The following is a 23334-nucleotide window of genomic DNA, read 5'->3' on the forward strand; positions in this document are numbered from 1 at the left end:
CATTAGATCCTACCTGAATGGAGACATCACTGTAGGAACCTCCTATGACCCCAGAGATAGCCAGAGGGACGTCATCATGGATGGCATAGGAGCCATCAGGGCATGTGTACTCACTGTCGTCCACTTTGGTGAGGGAGGCCCTGACAAACTCCAGAGACTGCTCAAGAGCGTAGGTGTCCTTAGAGCAAGTGTCCAGTATATGAGCTCCCAGTCTGATCCCAGGCAGGATGTGCTCATCCTTGTTGATTTCATCCAGTGCCAGCAGCATGGCCTCCAGTCTCTGGATCCCTCTCTGAGCATTGATCTTCCCACAGTCCTCTGCACCCTCACCCTTCTGGTGCACAGGGAACAGGCCGCCAATCATCAAATCTCCGTCCAGTGTGATCTCCCTCTTGGAGTCTGTGTTATAACCTACCACAGGCAAACCCTGGGGAGCCTGGGCAAAGAGAGACACGCATAAGCACAGCAGGCTGAGGTGGGACAGCCAGAGGGGTCGGGGCACAGGGTGCACCCCCAACACAGGGGATTTCCCCAATGACATATCCCTGGGAAAAACAAGGTCACCGTCCTGCCTGTGGTTTCTGGTCAGTGTTGGGACGGCTTTTGATGACAGCGGCTCTGAAAAGAACAGTAAGGCGCAGCAGCACCAGATCTCAAAGCACCGGTGTTTTTATTCGGACAGAGGCCATTTACAGCATCAGTGCCATCCTCTTCGTCCGTCTCTTCTTCAGAGTTTTTGTAGATTACAGCCTGCAGATCAAACAGAGAGAAATTCAGTCACACCCTGTAGCTGGAGTACAATGATCCCTTTGTCTCACACACATTTTGTCTGCCAGGGACCGACTCGTCCCATGGAAATATTTGATGTGGGTAATTTGGATATCATCTGGATAGTAAATATTAGTATCCTTTGATGCTTATTGATGATGGGTGTGATATGCAGGACAGAAAAAAATCAAACGGGGGTGTCACATGACATCATATTCAAAATCAAAAGCCTGTATCTTAAACAGTCACAGGGAATCTTTCATTTGGTTTATATAACATCTACAATTACCATTTGAAATGTTTTTGTTATGCAGAAGGAACATTGAAGAGGTATATATAGTACTATATATTCTGGAAGTAATCGACTTATTAAATGTTGGCAGAAGCTTGAAGACGGAGTTCACTATCAGAGCAGAGTTCTCTGAGGACAGCACAAACATCCTCCAAATGATTTTTTCATGTTTTATAAGCAGCACATGGTCAAACCCTCATTGTGAGAATCTTCATTTAGAGTGTGTCTGTGTTTATGTGTTTTATTTTGAAACTCCTTTTCTTCTCTCCTCCTGTTTCATTGTCTGTGTGACCTCCACTCACTTCCCTACAAAGGTAGATGATTGTACAACTCTTATATAATCACATGTGCACATGCTCCTGTACACCGAAAGTCTACAGAGATACCAAATTATGTCCCCAAGGAACGTTTTGTCAAATCACATTAACTACTCACACAGTTTCACAAAAACACAATTTATGCACAACAAAAGCAAAATCCACATGCAAAGGAGATAAAGTATTGAAATCTATTTCAAGCACACACATTAATTTGTTGCCAACAGATTGAATTAGTATGATTTTATCTAGAGCTACATAAACTTATTCATTTGTTCTGTCATCTGTAATGTGGCACATTATTTATTTTCAGTACAAAGCATGATGCAACTCCAAAATAATGCAAGCATTTCTCATTTCCAGCTAAAAAAAACATGTTAGTAAAACAAATGTGACTCATACTGAGACAAATAGTGCATTTGGAATTTCAGTGTTGCTGGAAAAACACTGCAGAGTTAAGCCCGGTCCTAGAATTATAAAGGCATTTACTGTTTGTGTTAATTAACTAATAATAATACACAATTGATCTACCAGGTCAGAGGTTAGGGTCAGCTACAAAATGGATTTCTTGGAGCTAGAAGAAAAAAACGCACAACTTCTGCGCTACCAAGTTACTGCAAAATTCAACAGATTGCAATTTGAGGAGCAGTGAATCTATTCTAGAGTATATTAAGCAAAATGTTAAACTATTCCTCTAGGTTTGATTACTTTAAGAACCACATAAAACCCAAAGTGCTCCAGCTGTTTTTATTAATTTTATAATGTTTTCCTTCTACCACATAAAAGTCCTTTGCCTGAAATAGTAAAATGACAGATCATTATAATAAATCAAATTTGCTTTTTCTAGTTATTCAAATTTGCCATAAATCTGGCATCAATGCTGTGCTGATCCACGTCCCGTTTTAGAGTGGCACTTCCATGTAAGGAGTTAAAGCTAATGCAATTCATGTATGGATTTGCAACAGAAGAGACGCAGGGTTATTGTTCAGTCCTGGTGTCAGTCCCCACAAATCCCAGAGGCTTAATTAAGCAGAGTGTTAAGTGTGGGAGAAGTTTATCGGAGCAAATTATTAAGCTACAATGATCTGTCTCATATCCACTGTCTCAACAAGTCATGTAGGCTGATGACAAGCAGTAATTAACTGTATTTATGAGAGATTATGAAACCAGAGCATGGGGATATCAATACTCATATTTCTTTCTTTCTGTTTAAAAATACTGACTAACCTATTAAAACAACATATAGCTCTCAACAGGAGTCAGACTGCAGACCACATTCTTTGGGGTTTTTTTCTCTGTTTCTCTCTGGTCTTTCTCTCTCTCCCTGTTGTTTCCATGGAAACTTGCCAGTAGATGGAGAGGGTGAAGAGGAAGTGAAATACAGACCAGGACAAGTGGGCCAGTCTGACCATGCATGCTGCGTGGTCATGCTGGTCCTGTGGGAGAACTGGGAAGCCTGCACTGTGAACCGACCAAACTGATCCGATTCCAGTCAGAGCTTTTCATGTTCTGTCTTTTAAACACATCCCAAGCAGAACAATAACCGAATGATGCAAGCTTCTGTTTCAAACAACTAATGTGTTTAGATATTTAATATCTTATCTTTGATCCATCAGTAATCTTACTTGTCCAGCAGTGGCTTGATAAAGGATTACCGCCTTAGAGATGCTTCTGGTGCACACAACTGCAGTCTTTTAATAAGAAATAAGATGTGACATGTTGCATTACATTTGATGAACCACCAGTGAAACTTAAAAGGTCCTTTTTCTTCCACACAAAATAAGTGTGTGGATGTCAGACTTTCCATTTGCTCCCTCAGCAGCTTGTCAACAAGTGAAAGTCCATTGCATATGGGCCACGTCACTACTACTTCCCTGGCATACAAAGGCACCTGCAGACAAGGAATACAATTGTGTACAAGAACGTTTTAATGTTTGGAGAGTGAATTCTGGCTGTACTGTAGCTCGGCAGTGTGTGAAACATTGCCGCACAAATCATAAATGCCCAAATGGTGAAAGAAACTACATGTCTGGGCTGTACGGTTTTTAAAAAATAGAAATATGCAGCGAAAAAAATGTCTGCAATAACACTGGTAAAGCACTTAAGCACACAGCCTCAAGAGAGAATGGTGACAAAAGGATTTCTGGCTGACACATTGTCAGTCTCCACCCCTATCTTGCATTCCCACAGGAGCCCTCCATCTCACCAGTGGACTCCATTTCTCTCTCTGTCTTTGTCCACCAAACTCCAATATCCAACCTATTATGATAACATACACATTCCTTTTGGAAAACCTATCTTTAAATATTCATTCATTCACTGGAAAGCCGTAAAGGTTGGTAATCTTCATATCGCCTCTACATGCTACAATTTTGTGAAGAATACTTTGTAACTTTTTAGGCCAAAACTATTTATTTGTACAAGTTTATCTTTATTTTAGATATTTTATTTGAAAATCACACTCAAAGCAGTAGTTTGATATTTTGGGAGATACGCTTCTTTGCAGAGAGTTAGATGAGAAGATTGATATCATTGTTATGAATATGAAGCTACCACCAGCAGCTGGTTAGCTTAGCTTAGAATAAAGACTGGAAACAGGGGGAAACAGCTAGCCTGGCTCTGTCCAAAGGTAATAAAAATTTGTTTACCAGCACCTCTAACGCTACAAAGGGAAAAAAGACAGGTTGTGATTTTAGTTGTCAAAATATTTCGACAACTAAAAAGCAAACTTTTCTGGAGTCCTGCTCCCAGCCAAGAAATAGTCCAACTCACTACCCCAGTAAAACCACAGCACGTTGTTTTTACACTTCAGTTATTGAGCAGATTAAACAAACAAAATATAACATTTTAATTTGTGAGCTTTAGAGATGCTTGTAGGCCAATTTTGTTACCCTTGGACAGAGACCCCCTGTTTCCAGTCTTTATGCTAAGCGAATAAGAGTATCTCCCAAAATGTCGAACTATTCCTTTAATAAATGTGTACACTTTGTCTAGCAGGCACAAGAATGATTATAATATTTTATGGCTGTGGGTTTTCTCAAACCTATGAAGATTCTTGACATAATGTTAGTTAGCTGTATTACTTGGTTTCTAGCTCATATACTAGATCAGTGTAATTCAATCCCAAAATACGGTGTGTATGTGTAAATGACAGATTCTAAGAGTAATATTTACACTTTAGATGTAATATCCCACCCAGGATTCTGTCTACACGTTAACTTCAAAGAAAAACTGTGCCTCTCATTTTTCCTCTCTCCTCCTATGCAGCCATCTCAGTTTCCCTCTTCACCAGATGGCCTTTTTAATTCAAGAGCGTAAAGCCTGCCAGCCTCTTACACACTTCAAACCAGACTGTATGAAGGAATGGGAGGAGTGGATGGGGGTCGAAAAAAATACAAGAAAAGATAGCAGATGCAAGAGGGCAGGAAAAAGAGGAGTGGATGGCAGTGTGGGCAGCAGTGAAAGAGGGATAAGGGTGGTGTTTGAGAAAGATGCTATCCAGGCTGATTTTTTTTATGACACTCATTTGCCCCAGAAGTGGAGTGCAGCATTAATATGGTAATATCCCCCCAGGCGATAGCAAGTGTTGAAGAGTGGGTCATCTACTGTATATGCAGCCCTAATCCTGGGTGAGCAGGTTGGAGATCCCCAGTGGAATGACTTAGAAGCTGGCTAAAAGGATGCAAAGGTAATGGGAGTCAGGCTTCCCTAAAATCACATTTCCAGCTGACAAAGAGAATGGTCCTGGGTGGGGTAAGACTGAAAATGGTCTGCTAATGGGAAAGAAGACTCAAAGAGTGCACATGCACTTACAATCACACACACACATATTACTGAGTACAAACAATGCATGAAGCTTCAAATCCTAGAAGCACCTGTGTAATTTAACTTACTAACAAGTATTTACTGTGTATGCCTAATAAAGTTTATTCCTCTGTGCCATAGACCTCTATTGTTACAAAAACTATTAAAAACACATCATTACTTTCATTACCATGAACATGTGGACTGTCTATTTTGAGTTGATTCAACAAACACTGTCCTGTTCCTTTAAATACTCACTTGAGCACCAAAATGTGCATATATTAATCCCTAGCAAGAAATAGTACCCAGCAAATACACACTTTTACTCCTGTTTGAGTAATGTTGGCTAAAAACTACAGTGTGCAGCTATAATATTACTTAACCTTTTCTAAAAAGGAAGCCATATATTTGTAACTCGTTTTTAAAGATTTATGTCTTCAGTAGGAATGAATGGGCTTGGACACGTCCTGACACATTGTTTTTGTCTTTTTATGAGATAAGTTGATACTAAGAAATATACAGAATACACAAGCAAATGCAAAGAGTTTAGTACTCCAACTAGTGATTAGAGAAAAGCAGAAAATCCTCACAGTTGAGAGGCTGGGAGCAGCAAATGTTTGGCATTTTTGCTTGATCAATTTCTTGAAATGAATAGAGCTTCTCCGGGCTACACGTTGGCGCACGTGAACGGGGGTCAGTTGGAGATGTTCGTGTGGCTGTTTCTTTTATGCTTAGTTTTATACTTTGTCCATTTTTTTTTGTTCTGTTTTGAACCTGCCTAGTTGAACCAACCTTGCTTGGTGCTTGGTGCTTGGTGCTTGGTACGTGTGTCGGTACGACATGTTTTTGAGATTTGGTAGGTGTTCGTGGAGGCTCCAGTAGACTACAGTTACCCATGACACCCTTCTCCACATAGGTCCGCAGAGAACATGTGTATCTTTGCAGAAGAATCATTTCAGCTTTAAACGATTGATTTCCTGTCAATCAATTTTTTTATCAATCCTGTGTAACAAATATATTCTTGGACTCTCTTTACACAAGACCACACATAGAACAACTGTATTCTATTGTGTTTAGTGAGTTGATTTCCACTTAGATTAATGTAGACACAACTGATAGAGGAATGCCAGCTTTGGTTTCTTTAATCTGACCATCGCAGTGTCTTTTAGGTCATTTGAGATTCTTCATGTTTGTTATCTTGCATTCACAATCCAATCAACTGCTGGCAGGTCTTTTACCAACAATTTAGAGGTTGTATTTTTCTCAATATTGGATGCATTTCCGCCTATTATCAAATAATGTATAAGTGTTTTCTCACTCAACCCCTGTGGAATTACTCATAATAATTCATTCAAACAGTAGCAAACATGGCTACTTAAAGCAGTAGCACAGTGAAATGCTTCAGCCTAGTTGCTGTTACATTTTAAAAGACTGCTAATATGATCAATAGACTATAGATATGGTAGATGAGATATTTACAGCAAATCCTACATGGTTTATCTCTGAACACCACTCAGAGGCAACACAGTATTTGAACTGAGTAAATCCAGTTCAATTAATGTTGCGAGCAAGATTGACTGGATCAATGATGTCCACTGAAGTTACATCAGTAAAACAATGAAATGTCTCCTGCTAACCTTTTCTGATAAGGTCATTTATACAATTAACAATTGAATAGCAATGAGGTCCTTTCAAGGCATTTTTGAGTAGTAGCTAGTGCAATTAAAAAGACACGAATCAATTCAGATGCTCGCTGCGCCAGTTAGGGTTTACTGTCACACAGTTGAGACAGTCAGTAAATGGAAAAGGAACCTCATCTTCAGTTCTTGATTATCATACAATGCAGCTCATTCTATATGCATCTGTTTTACAAACAGCTTGTGCCATCTTTAGCTGACTGTATCGTACCCCCCCAATCCATCCATCCATCAACGGGGAATCCCTTGCATGTGTTCAACGGTCCCTTCGTCTCCCAGGAGCCCCATTCTGCCTCCTTCATCAAACATTCATCCTCTCTTTTTGTCTCTCAGAGATCGTTACTGCCAGGCCTATGATTGGCTGGAACACAGTGATGGCTGTACGATGCTTTTGTTTCAGAGGTTTTTATTGTATCTTTGCATTATTCATCATCACACCGTCGCACTGTTAAAATAAAGTGGGCTGAAAAGCCATGATTTTTTGGGGGGAAATCATTAGAAGTGCTGTTCCTGGCTTGACAATTCATGTTATCTTAAATGTGACGAGATGAGAGCTCACATTCACATTTAGCTTTTCTATGTTTTTAAATTGCACCATTTATATATATATATATATATATATATATATATATATATATATATATATATATATATAAAACAATATCCCAGAGCAGTAAGGATTGTTTTTAAACAGATGCTTCAATTTATCTTAATTTAGTTCGTGCCTTGGCAAAATTACGGTTTCATTGCATTCAGACAGAGTCATAATATTTTTGGGGCGTACCACCGTGCAAGGTTACACAATGGTATTTCCATCTTTATTTCAGAGAGTCAATGTATTCCCTTCCCTTTTTTTTCAACTGAGCCTTGCCCACTAACTAGTTCAAAGTTTTTACATTTTCCTCAACACTTGATTTCAGGTAAGAAGTGTTTCTAATAACGTAATCATATGGCTGAACAGCCAATATCTGCCTGACATGAACAATTACAAACAGTAACTGAAACTTGGGAAATGCAGTGTTCCCCACAGCAATGACCACTTGTCACCAGAATGCTGATAAAAATGAGGAGCTTGGGGTTTAATACTTTAATGCAGTGGTTCCCATTGGGGGATTGGGACCCCCTAGGGTCATGAGATGAATCTAGAGGGTTATAAGATGATTCCCAAGACAGAAATTAAGAAAAAACTACATTCTGGTCATTTTTCACTTTTCTATGATCTTTGCTTCTTTCTTGTGAAATACTGTAGTTTTACCTTTTCACGCCCTAAAGATTATTAAAATTAAACAACCTGAGATCCAGATGAGTTGCTCACAAATTAACAACCTAAGACAATGGATTCCAAGGAGATATATTACTTTATATCAAGGCATCACAAGCAAAAAATTGGTGAACCGCTGCTTTAATGCATCAGTATTGGGTCTCAAAACACTCACATCTGATCATTTTAGTTTAAATGCTTTCATCAACAGCAGATCAGCTGCCACCACTTTTGATGGTTCTTTTAATTGTACATTTGCAGCATGAGACGTAAAGAGAGCATGGCCTCCACTGACTTGACGGGTATAGTATTATCAAGCAGCTGCCAGTCAGAAATCTATCTAGGATAGGGGCACTTGAATATTTGGAGCACAAAGACAAACATACTGTATATCTTTATGCCCAAAACATCCTAAATTATTGGCAAATTCCTGAGGTGGAAACCACACATCTGTGGTTAATCCGCAGATATGAAAATGCTCTGTTTATTGTCCCAGGTAATTTTTATTAACTCTACTCTTTCGAGCGCTACTAATCCCCTTAGTATTACTGAAGGCAGAAGAAATCAACAGCAGTTCATTATCATTCACAATTGAAATTATTGATGCAGCTGACCTAGGACTCACCTAGGAACCTCTCACACATACTCAAAGAATGTAAAAATAGTAATGAGTTATTTGCAGTCAGTGCAGCAGATAATTTTAAACTGAGAGTCATGCGCACATCATTTATTAATTGGAAGCTTCTCTAATGCTTTCACTTGAGTAAGTCCATGCTTAAATCTTTCTACTTGAGTAGAAATTCACTGAAGGTACAGTGCTTTTTCTCAGCTTAATGTGTGATTTAACCATGATTTCATGAGGACTGTATTGTCAGTGAATGGTAAGCAGAATTTGCAGACTCATTGAATGTGTATGTTTGAGCTGAAATTAAATGTATAGGAAAAATGCCTAGAGTATAAGAGGCACACAACTGTGTCTTATTAACACCAATGCAGATCAGCTTACAGAATACAAATTAGTACATAAATACCTACATTTACAATAGCGCAGAGGGACATTAAATATTTTATTTAACAGATGTTATGGGCGCCAGGTGTACAATATAGACCAGGCTTTATGTGGACAATACTGGCAGACAACCAATTGCAAACTGATGTACCTGCACATGTGAGAGAGAGAGAGAGAGAGAGAGAGAGAGAGAGTGAGTGAGTAAGTACATGACCGTAAGGGAGAGTAAACTATTAAGCTGTCCTTTTTGATAGGACCTGTGTGATTCATCATACAGGCATTTGATCACTGATAGCTGGTAGCTAATACAACCCACATGCATCGTAAGATGGACGATAGAGTAACAAGGCAGATGTTTCTTAGTCAAAACTACACACAGCAAGCAGGACAAAGAGAAACCAATTGGTCCTAATGTTTACATATGAGTAATGGACAGCTGCTGTATAGATACTGTAAGCAGTAGCAGTTATTGAAAGAAAACTTTTACACCTTTAAAGGGGCTTGGTGTAATAACAGACTTGCCTTGTCTGTACTAGAAAGATCAGGCATTTAAACAAAAAAAAACCTTTGCTGCTTTGGTTTCTCTTTAGCAGATAATGAGTCATTTTGCATTGTTTGTTTTAACACTCTTACATGCTGCAACATGCAGCTCTGGTTGTCCAGCAACCAAAGTAATTAACAGGGTCCCCCGTCCTCCGTTACACTGGCAGTGAGTCCCCTCAGCATCAAGCAAAAAGTAACAGGTGAGGCAGACTGTATTCCGGGCTGAGCTGTGGAGGGAGCACAGGTCAGACAGCCTGCTACTTTTTGTTTCTGGATTCAGATGATGGCAGTGGAGCATGGTCTTTTTCAGTCAGCCAGGATCTGAATAATTTACAGTAATCAACATCTTCAGCTGTGAGAGCTGGGCTCACACATCATTTCAGATTCTCAGTCTGACAGGAGGAGGATTTATTAATAAACTTAATTCTATTGTGTAATAAATTCAGAAACATGCATCTGATATACTAATGGTCAATTAAACATTTAATTTGTGTTTCTGTATGAATCTGTGTGTTGAGTGAACTGATTACACTGCATTCTGAGGGGGTTCTCTATTGTTTTATCTGCTGAACATGCAGCACAGATGCCCCTGGGACTGGAGGAAGCTTTCACAGTACATTTTGCTTCCCTTAATGACTTTGTCCAGTATTAGCGACACTGCCTCTAAATATGTGCGCCTTGGGGTATTCATCTATATTCCTCGTGTTTAAAAATGTCCTTTAAACTCCTGATGATATGATAATCTAAGAATTACACAGAATCACTCTATCTATAGGCACACTTACAGTATCTCAATGTTCTCATGCTAATTCACAAAACCTGCACTGATGTGGTTCTACCAATTTGGATTATTTTATTTCAAGAGAAAAAAAAGACAACATTGATAGATAACTATGTATATTCTCTGAGCATCCTCTGGTGGGAGAATCAAATTATTAAGAAATGATTCCGAATATAGAAACCAAAACGGAAAATGATTGAGGAGATCATCTTCCTCTCTCGAACACCCTGTGGCACATGAACTAATTCTCAAGTTTCTGACTTTTAAATCGACTTTCTCGACAACGTTTCGCACTTTTTAATCACACAAAGTGATTTTGCCAAATGAGCGAGATTGGAGACATGGCGGTTGTTGTGTACTGCAGCGCCTGTTTAGTAGTTTGTCAGCAGCCCCGCACATGTGAAGGGTTGAGCAGCAAGTAGACATGGCTGTAGTCAGAGAGGAAGTGGTAAAGAAAAAGGAGGTAAAAACGTGCTCATCATACGGTGAACAATCGCCAATCTCAATAAAAAACAATAATAATATTGAAAGAAAATGACTAATTACGCACCAATGTATTCCTTCATAGCCTTCGCTTTTAGATTCCACTAATATGACAGTACGTTCAGGATGCAAACTGTAAAGATTTTGTCAACATAATAAAAAAAAGGTGAGGTCAACTCCTCAATAAATTCAAACCTGAATAAACTGACTGACTGAATAAACAGCTCGTAGAAGTTCACAAAAATGCACCTCCAGGCATTAAATGCACAAATCAGTGGAGACAAAAACACTCATCCTACACATCTCTTACCTGTGCAGGGTTGCTCAGTTGCCGTGCGATGAAGGGATTGTGCAAACCCAACGCATATCCTTTGCAGCAGTGTTGAGTTTTTAAGGCTAAAACCAGCGCGGCTGCGAACTACAGAGGAGCTGTGGGAATGAATGGAGGAGGCGAGTGTCGCTGCCTGAAGTTTGAACCGCGTGCAGCTGTGCCGCGCGCCAGGAGCTGTCCGCGGTGCTGAAAAGCCCCACAACCACAACACGACGAGCCGCCGGACTCCTGGAGGTCTGAGCTCGCTGACAGCGGTTCAAAAGTCACATCTCCTAAACGCGCATTAAAACAAATGCAAATGACGCACACTTCATTGTGCTGCTTTTAAAAAGCGTTTCACTTCAACTGACATTTAAAGACCAATCTAGGGAGGAAAAAAAATGACGTTTATGAGTCTGATAGGATGCCAGATTATGTGCTTTAGCGCTCAATAAATCCAATCGGACACAAAGTTTAAAATATACCTGTTACTCGAGGCGGCTATGCAAAATCTTCAGTAAGTGGCAATTACTTTTTCTCCAAAAATGATCTTGCTGCAGATGAGCCACTAACCTAAGAAAGCCTCAACTCTCCGAAGGTTTGGACACTTGAACAAAGGCGCAGTTGCTCCACGCATGAACAGCCCTGCAGAAAGTCTGTCTCATCGCAACTATGCCAAATTAACATTATGTAATTTAGAGCCTAATGGAAAACTATTCGTTCAACTGGTTTGTAAGGTTGAATTGGATATCTATGTGGAGAAGGTTTAAGAGTCGCCCCCCATTTGTTCAAGCGGTCAGGAGGGGAGTACAGTGTGCTAAAATAACGATTCTTTGGAGACTGCTTATATTCAACGGTGGAAATTTTATTTGGGATCCGCAAACAAGTTGTGACACGGCACGGGATGGTGCGAGGTCAGTCCCAGACGGCACAATGATGCACGCAGGGGACATGCGCTTTGAGAGGGTGAGCTGCGAAACTTTCCTCTCTCCTGCCAAAAGCAGCTTCAGACACGCAATAGTCGGCATCTAAATTTATTTGTTGAGACATCTCATAACCCCCACCTCTCTCCACGTGCAGTGTAATGAGATTAATAATTAACATTATGGGAAGGCAATAATATCCGTGCCCTCAAAGCTGCATGACACCCCCGTGGGTCTCACAATTAATTAAATCAGTTGTTGACCCAATGTGTCATCGCAAGTTTCTTCCAGACTGATTTTCATTTTTGCCTTCGGACAAAGGTTGGTGTGCCAGGATTAAATCTGAAAGTGCAACAGACATGTGGTGAGAGCATCTGTCCCTGCAGACTGATCACACCTCTGTAGGCAGTACAGCTACCAATCTCAGAGTCTAATCACAAATCAAAATGTTACCCAGTGAGATACTGTATTTTAAAACTTGATCATTTATCCCAAGGTCTGAGAATGAACAACTAGGGCGATATGTTCCAGTAGTTTTTTAGTAGTATTTTCTAGTGAATTGTTCTTAGAAGGCCAACATAAGAGATAATGCTATATTTCTATATTGCAGACATGCAAGAACAGAACACTGTGACGATGGGGGATAACTTAAAGGTAAAACCAGCATAAAGTGTCTTAGTAAGCTGTTCCTCCACCACAAGTTGCAGGAACAGCTTCAATGCGCCTCATTGGGTGTTTTGATGACACATCAGTCCAAAATCTCATACTAACATTTTTCCTACTCATCAAATCATTCAGTGAAGCATCTGCATTTGTCATGGTTCTCCACTCATTTATTCAGGCTTTTCCCTTTGATGTGTCACCCACCTACAGTGTTTCTTACGCCTTTATGGGTTGTGTTCTTGAAAGAGTCTACAATAGCAAGATCAATATTGATTTTCTGAGGAACATACTGATATTGATATTTGAGTTTAAAATAATCAGACACAGTAATGATATATTGGTCGATATTCATTTTTACACATAACAAAGAAATGTTTTTAACGCACATCTCTATAGAATAATGGCTAATATAGTTTTTTGTGCAAAATAATCTATGCTCCGCTGATACCTGTCAACTGAACTTTTCATTTTAAAATTTTATTACAGACAGAACGACACAACCATGGCAATGTGCTGTACATTATTTACAATGTCTCACAGCACCAACAACTTCAACCTACAAACATATCACAACTAGTCTCTGGAAGTGAGTGAATTTTGGCTACAAACAGAACTGTAGAGTGGTTTAACAAACCAACTATAGAAGAGAACATTACATTAAAAAATTAAACAATGTTCTGTACCGTATCCAAGGGAAAAAAGTTTACATCTTTGAATTGCATTTTATGTCCTAGTCCTGGTGACTTGGAGGTGTCGGTGATGTTACTTTACTACTGTAAGTCCTCACTGGTGTTGACGCTTCTCTGCCTCAGACTGCAGAATTTCCCCTGTGTGACAGATATTCTCCAAACTGGGGAAAAAAAAAAAACACACACACCACAATGACATACGTCCGTCAAAATTTCAACAGCATTTTTCACCCCATCATTACTGTATATCAAGACACCAAAGTCAGGTAATGCACACGAACACGTGACATAAAATTCCTCAGGACATGACCTTGAAAGTGGGGTACAATATCAACTGTCACACATGGGCAAAAAGATGCTGTTTGACGATCCAGAATAGCCAGCGTCAGTGTCCTTCCTTTGATGTTAATCTTGAACTGAAGTGTCACTACTAATCTGAACAGGAATGGTGGTGATTCACGTAAGATTACAGTTTAAAATGAAATATAGAACTGAACAAATCTTGCCTTTCATTTGCTGCACACCATCTGCAGAGAAAATCAGGTTTACCCAAGAAAACTTAACCCTATGGGGTTATCTGTTGTTCTATCCTGACAGAGTTTAAATATAGGATCAGGAACAATATTTTTTTTAAAAAGAGATTACAGAATAACAAAGGCTTCAAAAAGAGGAATTAGAAGGCGCAGAAATACAGCATGTTGGTCATGGCATGAACAGCTTTAGATCCACCAACAAGATTACATGACAGATAACCAGCAACAGCAACAACTGAGAAACTCTCTAGCCCGCCAGTGTTACATGGCCTCATCCCTGATCTCTTCAGCATCCTCCCTACTCCTCTCCATCCCCCAAGGGCCCCTTCTTCTCAGCCACCAGTTCAACTGCTTCCGTAGCTCCGTCTTCACCCTCAGGGACCTCCTCCTCCTCTCCATCTTCCTTCTCTTCCCTCTCTTCTCCCTCCTCCTGCTCCTCCTGATCCATATCAAGCTCTTCAAAGGACGAGCCACTGCCCATAGACTCGTTCGAGCCTCTGTCACTGTCCCTGGGCTTAATGTCTTCGTTTGCATCCATTACGTCCCTCAGAGGCAGGGAAGAGGCCAGGGAGGCGGCTGTGGATGCAGCCAGGGATGTCTCTCTGCTGTCCCAGGGCACGCCACCACTCACTGAACTCACATCACTGTGGGAGTCTGCACCTGCAGCAACAAGGGAGAGAGACAGATAAAATCGGTTACAGGCTTGACCACAGGCAAGGAAAACTCAATTAGCGTGAACTACAGGTGTTTGTGTGCTGATTTAAAGTAAACAAGTCACTAGTACCGCCACAATTCAGTGTGGTTGGTATCTCCACCTATCAATTCTTTGAGACACTAATATAAGTTGCCAGTAACCACTATAAACGTTAAAAGAGAAACTGGGGAGAAACATGATATTTTGTTAAGATAGGCTGTGCAAAGGTCTAATAACCAAGCGTTTTCTGTAAACCTAAAGTAATATGAGTCTACAGCCATGCTAGCGGCTCTGTGAAGTTGTACTTAGGCACAGCAGTACTTTGAGCTCAACGCTAACTTCAACATGTTATCATGGTCACAATGACAATGCTAGAATGCTGATGTTCCCCATCTTAGTTTAGTGTGTTAGCATGCTAACAGGTGCTAATTGGCACTAAACACAAAGTACAGCTGAGGATGGTATGAATGTCAGTTTTAAAAAGGCATTCAGCCATGAATCAAAGTATTGAGGGTTACCAAATTCCATGACAATCCATTCAATAGTTGTTGAGACATTTTACTCACAACCACAAATGTCAACATCATGGTGGCATTAGAGGAAAAGTCAGGGGATCGCCAAAGTCAATAGGATTCGTCGTCTGGGCACCATGAATGTCTGTACCAAATTTTGTGCCAGTCCATCCGGTAGATGTTGAGATATTTCACAAGCTAAGTGAAAACTCTGATCCACTGTGGGCGCTAGAGTCAGGGATTCAAATCATTAGAATTCATCCTCTAGAGTAGATGAAAGTCTGTACATCCATAACATACAATCCATACAATAATGGTTGAGATATTTCACTAAAAAACAAAAATGTCAAGCTCATTCATGAAATATTTAAATCTGGACCGACAGACTGCCAGACAAAAATTGCCATATAGAGCCACACCGCTAGCATGGTTAAAACCATCACTATTTATATATAAAGACAACGATTAACACATTAACATTATGCTTTGAAATAAACCTCAAAGATGATGCAAGGGTGTAAAGATGTGTCTATATGCATTTTCATTCTCTGCAATCCTTTGATCACAGCTGAGCTTGATTCTTTGGTCACTTAAAATTCACCAGATATGTCTCTGAGAAATTTCAGCTAATACTTTATTATTATGACACCAACCCCACTTCCTTCAGCTTGAACCTGGTTATTAAAGCTCATCAGGAGTCTGTGTGTCAGCTGAGCTCAGAGGAACCAGATTACTATTGTAAAAGAAAGAAAAGGTCTCTTATATAAACTCAAAGACCACTTATTACCATGTTAGTAACTTGCATCTGATTTTCCTGTAGTGTGCTACTATACAGCTAACTACAGCTTTGCAGGGAGAGGATGTTCCTGCTGCTGCCGTGTGCAGCACATAACACGTATCTGAAATCATCAGGAAGAATGTCCATTAGCTTAATTAATGGAGATTTCCTCACCCACATCATCAGCTTGCTAATGCTTTCAGACTAAGCCTGATTCTAATTGGCCTTTGATCTGTGATTCTCTGAGAACGAAAAGCCATTCGTGATCCCTTACTACTGTTTGTGTGTTAGTGAACCAGAAGATAAATCTTGTAATGTGTACAGTTGTGAGGAGAGGCAAAGTAATTGCAGGAAAATCCAGCGATATGAAAATCTTACGGGAAGGTTGAAATAAATTGTGTCCAACAATAAAAGGTTCATAAAAATAAACACACTGTGCATCAGGTAGGTCAAAGATGAAACAACTGAAACAAGAGAGGCAAATGAAAGATATGAGGCCTTTGTTGCTTAGACAGCTTGAAATTACAGATGAAAATAGTATTCAAGACTAATATAGATAGATAAATATAAGAGGCACATCACATCTCCCACCTACACAACAAATATTGCTCAGTGAGCTTTTTACAGTTGGTCTTCCAGAAAAGACTTTAGAGGCAAAAGAAAAGAATATGGGAGCAAAATTCAGCAACAACATATATATAATATTTTGTTTTTCAACTGTGTTAAATTATTAAAACTGCGATCAAGTTAAGATGAATGACTCATCTTCTGGCAAAATTTGCTCTGCAAAAAACAGACTTAAAACCTCTATGCCACACTCTTTCTATAATTCTAGGTTAACGTTTTTCCAATTTATGACTGTGTAGTGTTGAATTTTGTCTCTCCTGTTGTTGTGCAATATACTTTTCATGTTTTTGCATGGACTTAATATATCTTATTTGGTTTAAAATGAACGGCATCAATATAAAATGTCTTCCACAAATAAAATCTGACTTGACTATCCCACAGGACACTAAAACACTATTGTCCAAGCTATTTTCCTGCTGCTTTCACACTCCAAATAAATCTCATCCAGACATCAAAGTGTGTTTGCACTAAATGTGTCATCGGGGACCCAAATACAATAAACAGGGAGTCTCTGAGCTCCTTGCTGAGGTCAGTCTTTGCTTTTCATTCATTCGAATCTCAACATCACTCAGCAATCTAATTATCACATCCAGCCGATCTGATCCTGTCTCTGTCAGGAATATTATATATGGGAAGTCCATTTAGGTTATTTTGCAATATCTATTTATGGGCCTGTTGATTAGCTAGCAGGTCCAAACAAAACCACTGGGAATAGTTTTCAGTAGAACAGGTCCGGTGTGAATGTGATGTGACAGAGAGGTATTACTTTGAAATGAATACAGATGCAGTGTATGTAGTGATTTATATTTCATTTGCATGTTGCAGTAAAAGGACTTTTCCAGAGAGGCTCGTTTTACAATACACGGAATTTTACGGGAAATAATGGGTCTATTTAGGATAATTGGGTGGACAGCACCCCAAGGAAGAGCTTCAACACACTGGACAACTTTCACCCCCTCTACAACTGCAAGCAAGTCCTGAAATTGGTACCCTGGTTGAAGCCAGCCAGCTTTGCCTCTGAAAGTCTTTTAGATAACATTTGCCTAAATTAGTTGCTAAATTGGGCCCACTGGGATTATTAGCAGAGAATCAAGGTCTTGTTCTTCAAACTGTTTGAAACAGAGGAAAAGATTGTTTAAGGAGGTAATTAGACAGAGACAGGGATGAGGCATGCTGAAAGTTTGGAGAATCTGAGTCTGAGTGGATGGCAAGAAAAGTGTGACAGTAAAATGCATGAACAGAAGTTAAGTAGCAATACAGTAGATGGATTTTCTGGGCTGGGAGGATGAGCATTTAAGGATACTATTCATAAAAAATGCACAAGTATTTAAAATACGCACACATGAATGTCATAATAAACACTGTGTTTCGCAAAGTAAACAGTGTAATATAACAGAAAAAAACATTAAATACCAAAAATAAAAAAGGCATTCATCCTGCAATGGCCTCGGTGTACAGATAACATTTTTAAATATTAATGAGTTCTTGTTCGTATAACAATAGAAACTTAGCCCAAATTTTAACCAAAATACCAGAAAATCAGCAAAAGAAAATTCTGAATATTAGGAATGGGGCGCATCAAGATTAACAGTTGGTGGCACTAATTCTCCAGTCGGATGCCATTAAAGCATTGCAGAAGATGAGGGCGCAATAAGATGATGTAATTAAAAAGAGCACCAGTAAAACCTCAAACGAACAAAAACAATGTGGAAAACATGCTGAAAATATGGCCTTTAAGTTTTTTTCATGTACTAATTTGAGGAAGGTTACCTCAACAGTCCACACAGATCTGATGTTTTCCATCTCTTCAGGGGAGCGGAAGCTTCAGTGGACTTTTAAGTCACATGTCTCATTTACATCATCATTTATTCCATTGCACACTGTCGCATTTTGCATCTGTAAATACGCCAACTTTTCCACCTCAGCCAAGCGTAAAAACTTTTTTGCAATATTTTGACTTTTCTTTGGAATTTCTGGCGCATAAAAACGGGTGGATGGAAATGCACTTAATGTCTCATCTTAGTCAATATGTTTAGGGCCACTTCTGATGGTAAGTGATACCTCCCACAATTATCTCACACTTTTATTGAACATTATTACCTAATGATGTGTAACTATACAGTAATTACAATCAAATAAATAGACATTAAGTACATTGACATTGTTGATAAGTTTAACACTCCTGCCATTTTCTGTAAGGTTGTACCTTTGCTGAGTCCAATAAGTCCCCTGTGGCTTTCTGTGAGGAAGTGACCATTTATCAGTGGTATAAATGGTATAAAAATAAAGTCTGCTGGCCCGTTTTACACTGATGCTGGTTTGTGTCCTCAGAAAATTAACAAGCTTCTCGCAGCACAAACAGTGACTGCTGTGATCACCAGATTATCATAAGAGTGTTTACTGCTCCCAGTGTGCTGTGATGGTAGAAGCAGGACAAATGTTCGGGCACAGTCAGAGTTTATGGTCAAGAGGGTCTATAATATGGACAGTGGAGTTGAGGGATGAAAAGTCGAAGGCAATCTCCCAGGTGCCAGAGCAAGATTTCCACAGTTGGCTTGTTGGACAAAGCTTAGCTCCACTGATTGATCTGCCTCTCATTAAGAAAGCTCAGCTGTGTCTGGAACCGAGAACATTAACACACACACACACACACACACACACACACACACTATATTTTAAACAGTCTTCATTTCTGGCAGTGGCTACTGAGCCCTAAAACTCATTTAATACACCAACACAAATTCAAAAAACAGACAGATGTACCAGCTCTGACGTAGGAACAGTGCAGACAAATAGGTAGATATTGATACACCCTCACACCTGTCTTCATATTGTTGTATATCATACAATACCTGTGCTGACTGTGCAAATGTTGAACACTTTGCACACCTCACCAAGAACAACAGTTTCTTCAGTTGAAAAAAAATCTGATTTAAAGGCATTCAACAAAACTTTCCAAAGAAACAACCAAGATTAGTTTACATTTCAATTTTTACAAGTGGGTATTGCAGAAGCACACTATACAGTGCAGCTGTATACATTCTGATAAAAGTAACACTTCACTTCGCAATAGAAATTCTGTAACTCTTGTAACTTCATTTATGTTTCTGTTAACACCAATGACACAGTAGCTCCCTCTCAGGTGTCTTGTGAACAATAGAATTTTTCCAAAGGAGCATAACAAGAATCTCACATTCCTTTAAACAGTGTCTAAAGAATATGTAAATTATCATCTGCAGTGTGATCCCAAAGGTCTGTGTTTATCTACTGCTCTTCATTTTGGTTTACTACATAACTATTTGATTCAATGTGATAAACCTGAATTTGTCTATAACCATAAGATTTTTAATAATGCAGTAAAATACTTATTAGGTACAATACAATTAGGTACAATACAATTAGGTGATTTTTAACAGGATATTAATTGCCCGAAAACTCTAAATGAAAATAAATGAAAACTCTTTATGCTTACTGTCGCTCCACCTTTAGCTACCGCACCCAACTCTATGCATAAGGGCGCTGAGACCCTTCCAGGAAGTTGTACTTTATACAGTAAACTCCTCCCTTTAGGACTATCAGCCTGTTCCCTCCAAACTACCTGAGTGCTGAACAAGTTAAAATAGGGATTTTCCTCATTATGATCGTATTTAATTTCATTAGTATTTATTTGTTTAATATATTGTTTTGTATCACATTTACATTAAATTCCTTTGTTTAGTAAGGCCTGAAGATGTACTTTGAATGCAAAGATTACAGAAGCATTAGGGATGTGAGAAATGATAACCTTCCCTAATTTACTTTATAATTAAATTTAAAAGTTAAATTATAAAGCATTTTGTTTAATGCTAGTGATCTGATTTGTAATACTTTCTTTTCATGTTTAGAAGAAAACACTAATAAACTGTTGGAACAGCTTTTGGATCCCTGTGTTTGAATGTGTATTCCACACCAGATGTTCTGTAAGCCAGTGCCACTAACCATCGTTGCAGGTTTTTGACTAACCATTGTTAACACTTGGATTATGCTGCATGAGCTGTTAATGTTCATATCATACCCTTTCAGGAACTCTAGAAGCAGCTAGGCTTCACTTTTCAGCATAATCTAGCCACTAAACATGTATTCTCTTATAATATTGTGCTGCAGCTTGATGAAATTTATCAGCTCATCTGAACAACAACCGTGATGTTTGCTTGAAGCTCCACTTTGCTTAAAAACCTTGTAGCAATAAACAAAATGTGTTCAACAAAACCTTCAAAATCATAATTTAAAGCCATTTCAAATTGTATGGAGAAATCACTTTACTTCTTGATTGATTTCAAAACAAGATTCTGAAGGGAAGATGATGGGTGGATTAATAAAGAAAAGTATTAACTTTCTCATTTGTTAGAAAAGCGAGCAATAATCAAAACTTTGACTCGACCTGGTGATGCTGACAAACTACTTTAAAGTTGTGAATAATCTAGCCTCTCAGTTCAACAGAACGTCAGTGGCTTCTCAGCCGACAATTGTGATGTTTCTGTGTGAAGAATGACCCCAATCTAAACATGCCAAAACCCATAAATATGTACAGATCATTTAAGACCTTCTTCCTGATACGTCTTCTATATTTAAGCTGTGTTTACAAGAGATGTAACATGATCTAAGCTCAAGGTAGACGGCACCTGATGTAAAATAAGCCCACTTCCACCCACCCTGTCCCATCAATCCAACACCATTTTCTTTCTCTAGTGATTTGTACAATGACAAAGTCAATACTGCCATGGGTCCAGCCTACAGGTCAGTTCGAAAGAGAAATAGCAGCAGAGAAGACATTGCACTTGAAGACACATACTTGCAGTGACAGAACAATTACAGAGTCTCATATATCACATGTCCTCAGTGATCAAGGGCAGGAGGGGAGTCAGTGCAACGTCGGGCAAAATAAAAACTGTCACATATTTCCTGTTTGTTTGCTTCGAACTGACATAAGCTGTAGTCTCAATCGAGCAGAAACCGAAATCTATCAACACGCTTCATTAGACTGCAATTAGATGACAAAACAAAATAACACAAAAACCTATTGCCATGTGATGAATCTGGGGGAGGGTTATAACTTTTTTAAACTTTTGTTTTCAGTGAAACAAACAGATATTTCTTTCAGTGTCTGGAATTATGTTGTTTGGGAGAGCTTTTTGGGTGATGCTGTCAATTGTTTCCTCATGAGGGTTCAACAGTAAAAACAGTGTTTGGTTGGAATTAATAAAATAAACAGTATTACCTGTAATGTCAGTTCCTCTGTCCTCGTCAGAGTCCTCTTCTTTAACATCTGTTTTAACCTCCTCCTTCATCTCTGGGACAAAGAAGTCCGTCTGGCGAGACAGTGGAACCATATAGTTGATGACATCTGAATTACAGATCTCAATAGTTGGGAATGCACACAGCTTCCTCTCCTGTGAAAGAAAAAGAGGCAAAGTGGACAGTTAGATGCACAGTTGCTCTGTATGGACTCATCATCATGTATCAATATCAGCTGATGTTTGCACAACACAACTTCACAAACTTTTACAGGTCCCACTATTAAAAGTGTTAACGTTTTATAATTACATCTTGCTGGGATTGAAAAGAAAACGAGACGAACACGTAAACTGCAACTAGCTTTCAGTTATAAGAAAGAATAGATCAGACTGAACATTTAGGTAGAAATTCATGGCAGTGTGCTTAAAAAGGGTTCTTCTATTTTGCTCAATCAACTGCTTCACACTCACACACTCAGGATTACAAAAATTCAACAAAAAGTGTATTCAACTTCATGTTGATCAAACTGATGGTCTTTATAAAGAAAATGCATGCCTTTCCTTTACAGTACCACTACCATGATGTATATTTTATTGTAGGCCCTCATGTTTAAGGAATTTGGCATACATGGAGAAAGTCTAAACCGACAAAATAATGATTCAGAATATCCAGTATGGCACATCTACATCTGTATCTATCAAACTAAACTGGTTATCAAGGTCATCTGTTCTGTATCGGCACATGTGCCCAGGATTTTTTTTTTATAGTTTTGCAAATTATTTGTTTTGTAGCACAGAAGTTGCTAGGTACTGTACAATGTTAAAACACTCAAAGGCATTATAAAATTCCCTGTTAAATCCTCTCTGTTGATACCTCCCACATCAAACTTGAAATATGACCACAGTAAAGAGTGCAAGAGGGTTGGATAAAGAGCCATGACAGATCTACTGACTGTATAGCAACAGCTTTTAGACCAACTCTGCTAAAAACTAGGAATGAAAATATGGACACTGTAGATGACTGATGATCTTAGATGGGCAGAAGCAGAACATATCAGAGATGTGTAGCTTCAAAATGTCCTCACTTTACTGACAAAACATTATGTCTTTGACACATTAATATGAATATGGTCTCCCATGTGAATCCATTAAAGATACATTACCATCCACATCTATGTGTCCACGTTTGCACCCTCCAGTGGTATGTATAGAAAATGGAGAATATAAATATTACACCATATTTTCTCTAAAGAGGACATCAGCCTTGCATAATTTAGCCTTATGCTTTCATATAGTTCTCAAAAGATTGCAGAGACGTGAGATCCCCAATGGGCCATCAGCATACGGCTGGAGGAGGTTTGGGTGAGCTGCACAGGC

At 39.1% G+C, this 23334-nt stretch overlaps 2 protein-coding genes across 2 annotated transcripts in view; both read right to left on the reverse strand.

The window, feature by feature from the left end:
- The window catches only part of grm2a (glutamate receptor, metabotropic 2a), a 30952-nt gene extending 19348 nt beyond the window's left edge, over positions 1–11604 (reverse strand). Inside the window, exons 1-2 of the mRNA XM_044218846.1 lie at positions 11266–11604; positions 14–750 (exon numbers count right to left, since the gene is read on the reverse strand). Of these exons, the coding sequence (XP_044074781.1) occupies positions 14–541 (528 nt within the window). The 5' untranslated portion in view covers positions 542–750; positions 11266–11604. The remainder of the gene's footprint in view (positions 1–13; positions 751–11265) is intronic.
- A 1703-nt stretch (positions 11605–13307) lies between these two features.
- Positions 13308–23334, reverse strand: part of tex264a (testis expressed 264, ER-phagy receptor a) — a 77429-nt gene continuing 67402 nt past the window's right edge. The window contains exons 3-4 of the mRNA XM_044218881.1: positions 21942–22113; positions 13308–14733 (exon numbers count right to left, since the gene is read on the reverse strand). Of these exons, the coding sequence (XP_044074816.1) occupies positions 14372–14733; positions 21942–22113 (534 nt within the window). The 3' untranslated portion in view covers positions 13308–14371. The remainder of the gene's footprint in view (positions 14734–21941; positions 22114–23334) is intronic.

The sequence above is a fragment of the Siniperca chuatsi genome, linkage group LG2 (assembly GCF_020085105.1).
Source record: "Siniperca chuatsi isolate FFG_IHB_CAS linkage group LG2, ASM2008510v1, whole genome shotgun sequence".
NCBI classification, from domain to species: domain Eukaryota; kingdom Metazoa; phylum Chordata; class Actinopteri; order Centrarchiformes; family Sinipercidae; genus Siniperca; species Siniperca chuatsi.